The sequence below is a fragment of the Abramis brama genome, assembly GCF_963993115.1.
Source record: "Abramis brama genome assembly, chromosome: 6".
NCBI classification, from domain to species: domain Eukaryota; kingdom Metazoa; phylum Chordata; class Actinopteri; order Cypriniformes; family Leuciscidae; genus Abramis; species Abramis brama.
Window position 1 is genome coordinate 10,476,843 of NC_139968.1, and position 13,995 is coordinate 10,490,837.

The following is a 13,995-nucleotide window of genomic DNA, read 5'->3' on the forward strand; positions in this document are numbered from 1 at the left end:
CGCAATCAGGTTTCTCTCTATAGAGGAGCAGTTTCTCCATGGTGAACCATCCCCCCTTAAATCTCCTGAAACATGCTACAATTAGATTGGGATCGGATCTGTGCTCGAGAGCACAGCAGTGGCAGCGGATGAAGCTGGGTCAGAACTGTACCTGTTTAAAGATTGCCCTGTGAGAGGTGGACGAACCCGTCAGTGACACCAGTTTTTGCTGGCAGGAGATGTGTCCTCGCTCCTCAGACTTTCAAAACTAAGACCTAAGAAGTAGATTCACTTAAAATAGGCCTGTCTCCAGCTTGGCTAGGTTATATATACCTGTATCTTGCTTTAGACAGATTTGAGCCATAGATTGCACCTTGATTTCAGTGGATACAAAGAAATCAATAAAACAAACCAAACTGAACTTTTTTCTTTGGTAAACTTGAAGGTTGGAGGAAGCTGTGTGGGTGACGGTACTTTGTTTCATTATCATATTCCTTGAGGATATATAATTCATGGATTTCTAAAAATGAAGGATGTCAGTGGGCAAATATGTGGTGCAGTGCAAAGGACACGCTGGAATCCTCTATGTCAGGGCGGCAGCGAGACCTGGCGGTCGACTGCAAGCACTTAGCCACAATCAGCTGAGCCATTAATAGCCCCTGGGCACCAGGGAGAGCGGTGTGACAAATCAGGAGCTTTGACGTCCATATGACTCGTGAGGAAAGGAATGCTTTGTGGAGCAATTCTTGCCCACATAATCCAACTCACACTCAAAGTGAGGGTTGGGGGCTGGGATGCAGGGTGGACAAAAGACAAGCTGTCAGTCATTTGAATGATAAACTGTTAACTCATCCCAGTCGGGGTGACTTCACTTTATCATTGTTCAGGCTTGACACCAAACCCTAGGGTCAACCAACCCCCATGGTCCTTTTTCCTTCAAGCTTTGGACACCTTCCACAGAATGTACAGGAACCACTGTATACATCATCTGGATTCATACAATGAGTTTTTAAGGAGCTGCATGCCCACAACCTTTTTTAAAACTTGATGCTGTCACAGTAGGATGAATTAGTTAAGCACCACCTGTTGTTGGTTTAAACTGGCCGTCTAGATCCACAGAACTATTAGCAGACGCTTGTTACAGAGACAATGCCATGCACAGACACAGCCTTGTCATCTTAGGTCCAGATGAAAAAACACATAAACTGGCATTTCAGAGCCAACCATGATGACATGCTCACAAAGAGAGATTGAAGTGTTTGTCAAGGAACACATTAGATACGGACATGAGGGTGCAAACACTGTTCCTGAAATCAATAGTTACTTAACCACGCATGGGCGGTTGGGCTGTATGTCATGCTTTATGAATTTCAGTATCGCTGTTGACCAAGCGACGGAAATGATCCAGATGTAAAATTCGAGCAACATAAATTTGGCGTTCTTTAAACCACTCATGTTGTCAATGTTTATCATGTTGCAATTTTGCACTATGATACTATGGTATCCAGTCCTACTCCCGGAGGGCCACTGTCCTGCAGAGTTTAGCTCCAACCTGAATTAAGCACACTTGATCCAGCTAATTGAGATTTCAAGAAACCTCCAGGCCGGTATGTTGGAGATAAACTCTGCAGGACTTTGGCCCACCAGAAGCAGGACTGGACACCCTTGTCTTGGAGGGAAATAGTGTCATAGAATAGCTGTTTAAATCTATTATTGATCTGATCGGTCTTGTACTTTCCTTTCAGCTGATTGGTTCAATCATCGGCAGGCAGGGTACCAAAATCAACGAGATCCGCCAGGTGTCGGGGGCTCAGATCAAGATTGGCAGTCAACTGGACAGCACTAGTGACCGACACGTCACCATCACAGGCTCCCCAATCAGCATCAACTTGGCCCAGTATCTAATCACATCCTGGTAAGTACTGGAAGCCATCCCATCCCACTAACAGATACAGGGTGTTTGTACTTGACCACTCCATGTGTTTATGTGGCATATTTTACACCATAATACTCTAGAGGACCCTGAAGTAGGAGACCCTGACAAAACCTCTGGGAATATTCAATCAGGGGTCTTTCCAATCCATAGTTGCTGGCAAAAAAGAAGCACTGAGAAAAGGCATTGAACAACTAAAAAGCAAGAAGATGTGGCGGAAAGAAGCCAGGCTGAGGGATTAATTGGCCAAGTTTCAAGCCAGAATCTTGTTAAAGCTTAAAGGCAGAGCATTTTGGCCGCCTCATAGACAAACTGTATTTTTCTCCCACGTGATCTATGCGGTTGCAATTTGATCAAACGTTGTGTCAGGCAAGAAAGCAGTAAATTCCTGACAGCTCAGTTCCTCAGCAAAGATTTCTCCGTAAATGCTGGGGCAAAATTTAATTTGCTAATGTAACAAAATTAGTAGTTCTGTTCTTTATTCAGGCTAATCGTTGTATACTTATAACGGCAGTTCAATTAACCTAAGGTAGAATTTACAAAACACACAAACAATTCAAACCACAAGAACATTTTTATAGTTCTTGTTAGTAAAGATCAGTTAGCATAAGAATAAATGAATACTAATGAAGAAACAGAATAAGACCACACTCCAAATTAGTGGCTTTAACAATCAGTTATTGCATTTTTCTGTATTGGCAAGCAAATAAATTAAGATTTCGAACAGCTGCAGTGTCATGTACAAAGTTATATATTAATTCTTCTCGCATATTATGACTCAGCAAGTCGACAAGAGAGCAATAATTGGGTCTTGAATGAAATATTTATGCTTGTCTCAGGTGTGTTCAACAAGCAGACCGGTGCAGAATGTCAAACTCACTCTGAGAAGCCCCTTATTATTTTATTTGAAATATGTTACTCAGGCTTCCTGCATGGAAAAATTACTATTTTGATTTCAAGATATTTTAAGAAAGCTTTTGTTGTTTTGCTTCTGTCTTAATATTATTGATTTTACTGGTTTCTCATCAGTTGAATTCCTATCAGTTTGGTTTTTGCCAAGTGACGGCAACAAATGGCGATCTCGGAGCAACCCAAGGCACTCTAGCGTCAGAATATTTCCTTAACTAGTCAGCTCCAAACCATTAAAAATCAAACATGATGATTCATGTCCTAAGAAGTCTGGAGACGTCACCCCCAATCAGTGTCACTCTCTAAAAATACTTCCTACGAGACAGACGTCTCGTTTCAATGCATTGCATCAGAACGTTCTGCATATTGAACACACCCCCTATACGTGATAATGAGAAATCAGTTCTACGCCCTCGAAATACATTAATGGCAGAGCACGTTTAATTACCAGCATTTGCAATGAGTACCATGTTGACAAATGCATCTTTTTGATAAAAGATAAAGGAAATGCTACTAAAAATTGAAATCATTTTGTTTCTTTTCCCAAAGCCCCTACCCAAGCCATCACCCTGAATTAAACAGCTCCTTTCCCATGAGTGCCAAGGTCCCCCCTCAAATAATCTGTTGCAACCACCAGCAAAACACACCTCTCTTATGATTTTTTTGTTTCTGTTTTTTGATTCTTTTTTTTTATCTCTCTCAATTTTTGTTTAACATGTCTTTTATTTAACCTTCTAACCCTTCTCCATCCGGCTCCCCTCCCTTGTCCCTCCACCCTCCTCTCCTCCACCTCCTTCCTTCCCTCCCTCGTACAGTTTAGAGACCGCCAAATCCACTGCCCAGTCCTCCTCCATGTCGACCCCTGTAGACCTCAACATGAGCTTCACCCAGACTGCTCCCCCTGCATCGTCCTCTGCCGCAGCCCTGGCAGCGATGGGCGGCCTGCCCCACGCTCCAATCTTGGGCGCCCCCTATACCCTCCCCCTCTCCAGCCTCCTGGGAATCAAATCCGTCCCTTTCCTGGCACTCTCGGCCCCTGCTGCCCAAGCTGCCGCCGCCGCCGCCGCAGCCGCTGCCCCTGCCCACGGCACCTTGGCTTCCTACACCGCCAAGATCTCCTCCGCCAATGGCATCAAGAAACCAGAGCGACAGAAGTTTGCGCCCTACTGAAGTTCGCTGAGAGGAACTAGCCAGTACCTCCTTGTTTCCGAGACAACAAACCGGAGAGGAATACTTTGAGGGTTATTCTCTTCTAGCCTGATGTAGCTGTGTAGAAACAGACGGTACCAATTTGTTTTCTTTTTGGTTTAGTAGCTTGTCCTGAAAAACGGTAGGAAAATAATGGCATCAATTTTAAGGTTTTTTTTGTTGTTGTTTGTTGATGTTTTTTGGCTGAGGTAGCCGCTAAAGCCATAGACTATTCCTAATCTCCTATTTTCCCGAAATCTTTACACGCGTTTATTGTCTACTCATATTTATTGATAACAATGAAATATTCCCGCAAAGAGTTTATAACGTAGAACACTGTTGACTGATGCTAATCTCTTACGTATCAGCTTTTATACAATGATGTCTGTGAATGCCTCTGTATACAACTTCCTGATTTTTTTAGAAATCTTTAAATGATGTATTAAAACAAAAATATGAAAAAAAAAAGAAAGAAATGTTTTTAAAATGACAACAGATCTAAACCTTGCTTTTGTGTTACATTTTTACGTTTTGTTCACATTCGTTTTGAAATGTTATTTATTTTATTTATTGTGCGGAGTGTTTCTTTTACAGTCAATGTTTGTTTTCTGTAACGGCTGCAGAAATTTCTTCCACTCGATCATGGTTACATACGTCCTGAAAAAGACACACGTCTGAGTAACCTCGAACAAGACATTAGTTTAGGTAGTGGGTTTCTTTACTTTATATGGGAAGTGAATGGTGCCACGGTGAATTCTGGTATAAATATCCAAATACTAAACGGCTAACAAATTCATTTCAAAACTTGGCTAGCCATGGCTGAGTATGAACATTATTGTTTCAGGGGGGTTCTTTCACCATTTCTAATGGCATAAAATGACTACTATGCATGGTGACTGCCCTTGTCGGAACCTAATGCTGCATGTTGACTTGGCCCCTCACACATACACACTAGCAAAGATAGCTAATGCGTAGGTCTCTTTGTTGATGGCGTTAAAAATAGGCAGTGCTGCAGAAGAGCAATATTTGTCTGAAAGTACTAAAATTTACACATATAGCAGATCTACACATAAACATGCTTCAAGTGTAGCTACAGTAATCATTATGCTCAATCACAGAGTATTACGTGGACTGACTTTTTTTTTTTCTTTTTCTTTTTTATATAGAAATAATCACACTTATTTTTCTAAAACTAGAGTCCTAAAAAATTGAATGTGACCACTCACACAATTCATTCATGTGGTAGATGTAGTATAACCTTGACTCGTGTTTGTCATTTTTTTCTTTATCGTGACGTTTTTTGATTTGTTTAGATCTTTTCAAACGTCTGTCCCATACTCATTTGCATGAATTTAACTTGGCGTCTATGCAAAACATCTCGGGGGCGGTTCAGTGAGGTATCCTGTGTCATGCTTCATAGATGGCCCTAAATAAACCACCAGTGGGAAAGGGCTATTGGCAAAGACGGAATTCAAGGACACCGATGCTCTCAAATTTATGAACCATGCTATGTATAATATATATACATAAATATATAAATATATGTTATATTATATTCATATTTCCCATTCCAAAGCCTAACACATAACCACCCTCTCTTACACACTCTACGAAATGACACCGTGTGGCTTTGAAACGCACTGTCACTCTTCACCGTGATAATTCCACGATAGCCGGACAAGGTTTGAAAACTGTGCAGATGCTTGAATTATCCAAAGTCTGTTTTTTGGATTCACACGAGGTTTCGTTTGACAGCCTTGGCATAAATGCAACTCTTGTTTTAGTTTTATTCATCAATGCCATAAAAATGAATAAAAACAATACTGTATTAACGTAATCCAGTCTCTTTTGTTCTTTTTCAGCTGCGTGAAATGGAACAACATTATCATTAATAGCTAAGTGTGTGCATGCTGGGATAGTCACAGTGATGAACAATGCACAATGTCTTTTTAAATATTTATTTATTATAGTTCATTTTTGTCATTTGGAACTTTAGACTTGAAACGGGTTTAAACTTAAGACATCAAATAAACAAACAATTAAAACTAAGCTCTAAGGTACAATGTGTTTTATTAAAGCAATAATCCACTCAAGGCCATTACATTGCAGTGATTTTATCATGGGTAAGGGTGTTGGACTAGCCTGACTTCGTCATACTCATATTCTAGGCAGAATGTGAGTCTGATACTGCTCTATAGGGCTTTCATTATGAGGCGTGTCTTAACCGAACCAGAAAAAAAAAAAAAACTCTGCACTCAATTGGATAGACCTACAACCAATCAGAGCAACGCAGTGAGCGACGCATAGTTGTCAACAGAGCTCAACTGCACACACGCAGGAAGAAGTTGTAAAGTAATGAGTAAAGTAATAATAAAGCACTCCATGAGTGCTACCAAAGGAGAAACCACAATGACCACAGGGTTTTCATTGCGTCCCATCTTAGCGATCATCGGAGTCAGCTGATAAATTAAACTTTTGCCGAATCCCGTAGGAAGGACGGCAAACACATCTTTCCGATCGACAAATGCCTTGATTGCGGTTCTCTGTTCGTCTTTTAAAATTAATGCGCTGTCGATTTCTTTTATAACAGACGCGATAGCGGAATCTAAACATCTCAATTCTCCTGCTGCAGTCATCTTAGTGGAAAACCAATTCAACCCAAGTGCTCTTTGAGGACGTGGGTGATTACGTAACCGCAGATCATCTGTCCATCATCTATTAAAGCCCGCCCTGGCAATTTGATTGGCTCGGCCTTCTGGGAGCCGAGCATAATTACTCCTCAACGGATCGAGTCCAGACCGAACTTCCCGACCAAAAAATGTTGTGGGCGGGGTTCGGGCTGGCACCCAGGCTAGTGTTGGACCCTTAACTATGGTAAAATCAGTGTACTGGATAGTGTCATGTTGCTTGCATGAAACAGCAGCAACAGTAATATAATACAAGACAGCAATATTAATTTTCATCAAAATCATTAAAGACTGGAGTGATGTAGAGTACCAAACCAACCAGCATCTCAAAACTTTGCTTTTAAGCAACAACAAAAAAAATTGGTAATGACATAATTGAATAAGAAACTAACATTTCAGACATATAGGCCTGGTTTCACAGACGGGGCATAGATTAAGTCAGAATTAGGCCTTAGTTCAATTAAGACATTTGAGTAGCATTTATAAATGTGCATTAGAAAAAGAAAACATGCATTTTAGTCTTGTCTGTGAAACCAGGGGATTGCAATAGCTTAGTATTAAAACTATTAGGGCTGCACGTTTTCAAGTTTTTCATTAACCGTTAACCGAGGCCCTTAGCGGTTAATACTCGGTTAACCATAGTGTGCGCGCCGCAACCCCGAGATAGGCGTAATTTGCGGGTGAGACATATCCCCACGACCCCACCACTATTTTCTAAGGTCGATATTGTATTGTCCCCACCACTTTTGAAACATCTCGCGGCAGGAATACCAATACAAATAAACAAAACATCTCCAGTTAACTAGCAGAGCATTCATTTCGTTCGGTTTTTTTTTTTTTTTTTTGGCGATCTAGCGCTGAAATGTTTTGTTTTTTAAATCAAGTGATCAAAGTGCTCGTTGCCGCTGCGATCGAGAAGGGTCTTGTAAAACGTGCGGAGGTATTATTAATTCGTGGCCACGAAACAATTCACCTGAATATTCACCCGTTCACACACACACACCAAAAAAAGGAATAAAAAGCTGTACGAGAATAGTCGGCCTTCACTGAAGAGCTATCTTCACAGGTAAGAAAAACAGTTTAATAATTATTATTAATTCGTGGCCACGAAATAATTCACCTGAATATTCACCAATTCACAAAAAAATAGGTCTTTAGCATTCACTAATTAATAGTATCAAACTGTTTTTGGCCACGTTGTAATTCGTTAAATCAAAATGAGGGAGGGAATTTGTTCAACGTGTCCACGATTTATTAAAACGAGGGAACAAATAAGTCGTCGTAACAACTAATTATTTAGATCAGTGGACAGGGAACATAAGAACAAACAGTGAGAGAGCCCCGGCCGCGCGCGCGCACTCTCACCGCCTTCAAACAACACGAGCGCTGTATTGCTCTCTCTCCCTCGCGCATATCAACACAATAGTAAAAGGTCGGAAGACCGATTGTGTTTTATAGATTAGTAGTTTGTTCAGATAAAGTGTTTGATTAGCAAGTACATGTTTAGGAAATGCATAATACAAATTGTATGGGTTAATGTAACGGTAAACGGACTCTGCGGGTAAAACTGTTGTGATGAAATTGCGCATGCTCGAGGTAAAACTGCTGGGGTAAAGCTGTGGCTCTGCGGCTCTGCAGACAGATATTATTGTGCTGCCATCAGTGGCGCGGATACTGATATGTTTGTTTCTGGCTCGCGCACGCTCGCGCACAGCCTTCACTCTCGCACAGCCTTCACTCTCGGACGCGCGCTTTCTTTGCCCGCTTCATATTAGAAAACTGGTCTAGCGGTCTCTGGTGGTGCAAAAATGTATTACAACTAAATTCAGTGCACGCCATTGACGCCACTTAACCGAGCAAAATGTTTCACTCGGTTACGCAATTTTTAACGGTTAATCGGTTAATCGGTTAACCATGGACACCCCTAAAAACTATATATTTTAAGTTTAAAGTTGGCATGAAATAGGCTAGATTTTCTAAATGCATGTTATAGATCTTTTTGTGAATGATTCATGCATGCATGCATTTCATTTATTTGCTTTTTTTGACCTTGCAATTCTTAATCAAAATGTAATAACTCAGATCTTCTAGTTAAATGACACACTTTTCTGGTGATGTATAATGGACTTCTCCAATCATTTCATCCGCTTAAACCCCGCCCCTTTCTTACAAAGTTCGAATTCAGGAGTGCGTTTCCCGACAACGACGTAACTCGCTGCTTCACTACCATAGAAGAAATCAACTAGCTAGTCCCGAAATTGTATTGTACATTCCCTTAGCTTTACACTACTGATGCCTGACTGCTACATTACACATCTTTTGCATAGTTTTCCTATTGTTTATAAAAAATTCTTTAAAGTTCAGTTTTCTCGTGTGTCCCAATTTTGATTGCGTCCCTTTTGAGCCATGGGGCGTAACAAATGGGGGCTCGTCCGGGATCTGAACCCGGGACCTCTCAGCTCAAAAGGGATGCAACAATCGTTCTTCTGTACTAGAACACATATGCACATGCTCACTCTTTAAAAATGGCACTTTGTCTGACATTTGTAAATATTCTAAATAAAAGATATAGGTTGTCCTGAATGTCAGATTACTTATTTTGCTCAAGATAAGGATTTATTGAGTCCACATGTCATATGCAAACCAGAAACTTTGCTTCTAACCACAGGTCGAGAGCTGTCGTTCCAAACACACACAACTTTGCGATGCTGTTTGCGAATTTTCGTTAGAACTATGGTTTCGGGAAACACAGACTCGTTTAACTACGCTGATAACGACAGAACTTGCGACCATAGTTGCTTTCGGAAAATGCACCCCAGATCTGCCTCCATCCAATCAACAACTGACGGTTAGAACCAAATCCCCGCCCTACATTTTTTTCCTTTTTCCATAATCTGTTACACTCTGATGTACGCCACAATACAGAAGAACAAATCTGTCGCTACTTCCGTTACATCGTAAATTTTATGCAAAATATTTAGATATTTTCAACAAGTAATTTGAGACTGACTAGATTATATCTAGAATGCTTCATGAAAGTGGACAATCATCTTTTCACGCAGTTTAGATTAGTTTTTCACTAGGAATTTAACTATTAATTTTTTTGTGTGTTTAATAGCATTGAACCATCTCACACTACATCTGTCATGAAAGGTTAAATTGCTATTGTGAAAAAAAGTCTTCAAATCAGCCATTCTTAGCATTCATTATGCCAGTGGTTCTCAACTCGTTTGGCCATGGGACCCACATTTCCCCATGGTCATTAAGCCGCAACGCACTTTATTATGAATTACTGTATATATAGGCCTATTATAATAAAAAAGAAATGTAAACAAGCACATTTATTTCACAAAACTTGTTGACACACACAAGTACCGTCCCCCTTTAACTTAACATACTCATAAATGGTAAGAATATGAGAACTACTGATAAATAAACAGTTTGTTGGCATTTTGGGGTTATCGAAACAACATTTACAATGGAGAATACATAATACTAACATGAACTGTTAATGAAACATGGAAACTGCTCCTGATATATAGAATGAACATCATACCAGCATGCAAATCCTTCTCAGCTAACACATGACGTACCAGTAACGTGATTTATTGGTATTTTACTTTTATTTTGTGACTTACTAATTGACAACGTAACGACGTTGCATGCTTGTATACAGTGATATAAGCGATGTATAAGCGATATACAGTGTGCGCCGCCACATTTGCGTGTGCAATTGAAGAGTGAGCGCTACTAGCCTAGTATAATGGCTGACCGGAAAAGAAAGTTTGTTTTTCTGAGGTGAGATAATTTTTATTTCATAACAAGCTACGGAAATAACATATAGACTGACAACATCTCATTTGACAGCAGCTACTGAATCAGGACAATGCGTTTCTCAGGCATTTAGGCTATCTGACAGAAGTGTCAACAGCTTTCACGCAAGTCTTTCAAAATAAAAGTCTTGCATCAGCAAAACATTTAGAATTACATTTTTTATTGTTGATGTAGTTTCTTTGACTGCACACTCCACGACACACTCAGAACGGTCTCGCGACCCACCAGTTGAGAAACACTGTATTATGCAGTATTAATGCCAACACGCTGTCATTAGAAGATTTGCCTGGCCTGTCAACATTGAGGTTACGTTTTTACAATGTTAGCATCCTCTCAAAAGCTAATTAAAAAGCCATTGCGCAGTGGGCCGTTGAAATAAGCAGTCTAAAATAAGACATCCCACTTTGTTTGAACAAGTCTCTATTGTGTCACTCAGTGCAGACGGTGTATTTTCATTTCTGAGGAAGGGACCCTTGAGAGTAGTACAGCTGAATCTCAACAGAGATTGCCAAAATTCATCTGTATAATAAACAAACTCAGCTATAATAACATGCTGACACATCAGCCACCCCTCTATCTAACTATCCCAGTGCAACCTGGGCTGAGAGTGCCGCCCATGGCGGTTTGCCATCACGCCAATGAATGCAACGACGCCAGAGATGAAAGCAGTCTATGAATAAAGCTTACACCTCACAGCAGCTGCTCTAACACAAACAAATTCTTACAGGCGGGGTTTATCTGTCCCGAACGGGTGGGGGTGTGTGTAATGACAGCCTAAACACAGTCTACATCTCTCACAAAGGAACTCGCTGATGCCCACACACGGCAATCCATGACATCTCGAGCAGGAAAAACCCACCAGGTTTGGTGTCCTCCAATTGATGTCCACGGTCTGAGACGCACACTTTACAAGAGTAATTATGCAACAATAACCTCCTACAGCCAGTGAGTGGAATAATACTTGCAATTTACCAACAATTAAAGACAATCTGGAGACAAAGCAGTTTGAAACGGAAGCCAGTAATTATGTGGTGATGGCCATTTGGCTGTGGTGGGAACTAACACCAGTGGGTTTGGCATGCGAATAAAAGCTCATGCTCTGTGCCATGTATTGGGGGGAAAAAACATGAAAATTGGAATGGAATTCACAGGAAACTGAAATCCAGCTCAGCCCATTAAAAAGAAACTAGAGTGTATTTTTAGCCTTAAGCTATCTAGAATGATTTAGGGCCACTGTGACCTTCCCTAGAGGCAATGTGAAAGCCTGTAAAATATTATGAAACTGAAAACAGCAACTTCACCATTTTTCTATTAACAGGCCAAATCTTCCATTGTAACGTGAAAATATTGATTTTCTCTATACATATTGCCCTGGATTTGGCCTTGGTTACCAAGTTGTAGCATATATGCAAGTCTGATCTAGGGATGTCGATAACCAAGGTCATGTCTACCAAGTTTAAAATCTTGTATTTTAAAGGCAAATGTCTAATTTCTGTATTCAGGCAATGCAAGATGAAAACAGAAACAAATATGGAAAAAGTTATGCATTATAAAGTTTATAATATTTAAAAGTTTTCCAGTTTATACCATTATAAATATGGAAAATGGCTGTAATTTTGTAATAAATAAACAAGGTTTATTACACTAGCCTTACATTTAAACCACACAAGATTTCCATTGTAAGAGCATCACTGTAAATGTGATTATTAAGTGCTTTTACAAACAGGGTTATTATACTTAAATCATTTAAAAAACAAAACAAAAAAATTTTAAATAAAATAAACTTTCACTGAAATAAAATCTTAAAAACTTAAACTTATTAAAATATTGTATTTTTACATAAAATCACTTAAAAACTATAGTAATGATACTATTATAGTAAAAACTATAATAGTATCTCAATGGGGTTCAAAAAAAGTAAGCTTAATGAGGAAAGACGTAATCGAGAGAGGTCATTTTAGACAATAATAAGCATATTGTTTTAGCAATGTACGCAATGACAACTTTTATTTCAAAAACAGGAGTGTTTGCATTAAACTTATCGTTACAGGGTTATTATCGTTAACTAAAACTGCTTAAAACATTTTTTTTTTTTTGCCTTGGCTTAATATAAGCACTAAAATTATTCACTGGAAATAAAAAAAAACTAAAACTAAAATTTAATAAACAAATTAAACCTAAATAGCAATTACTAAAAAATTTATCTAAAATGAACAAAAAAAAAAAAAAAAAAAAAATACAATCTCATTCAAAATAAAACTAAAATAACACTGTACCGTCATTCCTGGTCGGTCCTATACTGACGCCCCTGTTGAAATCGCAACAGTTCTGTGACTAATATATTTGATGTCCTTCACATTAGAGCGATCTTTTGCCTCCAATGCTACACACACAGCCATTCATTTGTCCAAGGCCAGGGCAAGAGGCAACATGGGATACACAATTGCAAATCATTATCCATGTGGACTCGGTCTGTTTTGAGGTTCAATGAAAAAATAAAGGTTTGTATAATAGCCTCATTCCTTTAAGATCAAAAAGACGATCAAAGGCAACGAAGCCTCGGGTGACCCGTTAATGAATGATGAAATTTTGCAGTGTGCTAATGTGATTCAAACTGGTACATAGTGAAAAGAAAAAAAATCTAATATTGAATGAAGAAGAAAGTGGGATGACAAACCAGACTGTTTAAAACATCCGAGGAAGACTTTCCTTTTTTAGTGTTTTTGAGAATTTTATAAAACACCCCCCCATTCAAGATTTTGCTATCCTGCTATGTTAAGATTTGGTACTCTGTCGTCAAAATGCAACAATGAAATACTAATTAATCATACACTTCATGAATGATTAGGATTGAAATAAAATATCAGATGACTAACAGTAAATAAGCTAAATAAACTGTCTTTAATATGAGCCTCTAGGGCTAGGCGATTTATTTTACGCAATAACTTTAAAGATTCCATGAAATAGAAATGGTCAAATAGTTGACCAATCTCAGCAGACTGAGCCATCTGACCAATCAGAGCAGAGTAGACCAATCACCACAGACTGGGTCATCTGACCAATCAGAGAAGAGTAGACCAATCACAACAGACTGAGCTATCTGACCAATCAGAGCAGAGTAGACCAATCACAACAGACTGAGCTATCTGACCAATCAGAGCAGAGTAGACCAATCATAACAGACTGGGTCATCTGACCAATCAGAGCAGAATAGACCAATCACAACAGACTGGGTCATCTGACCAATCAGAGAAGAGTAGACCAATCACAACAGACTGAGCTATCTGACCAATCAGAGCAGAGTAGACCAATCACAACAGACTGAGCTATCTGACCAATCAGAGCAGAGTAGACCAATCATAACAGACTGGGTCATCTGACCAATCAGAGCAGAGTAGACCAATCACAACAGACTGGGCCATCTGACCAATCAGAGCAGAGTAGACCAATCACAACAGACTGAGC

General features: G+C 39.5%; 1 protein-coding gene across 5 annotated transcripts in view; it reads left to right on the forward strand.

Moving 5' to 3' along the window:
• pcbp4 (poly(rC) binding protein 4) overlaps positions 1-5,846 on the forward strand; it is an 83,356-nt gene extending 77,510 nt beyond the window's left edge. For 4 of the 5 annotated variants that reach the window (XM_084116304.1, XM_084116306.1, XM_084116305.1 and 1 more), the window contains 2 exons: positions 1,725-1,894; positions 3,637-5,846. In XM_084116304.1, coding sequence (XP_083972430.1) covers positions 1,725-1,894; positions 3,637-3,991 — 525 coding nt within the window. In that variant the 3' untranslated portion in view covers positions 3,992-5,846. Of the gene's footprint in view, positions 1-1,724; positions 1,895-3,370 lie in introns of all 5 variants that reach the window. The other variant, XM_084116308.1, reaches the window with a different exon arrangement.
• The last annotated feature ends 8,149 nt before the right edge of the window (positions 5,847-13,995 follow it).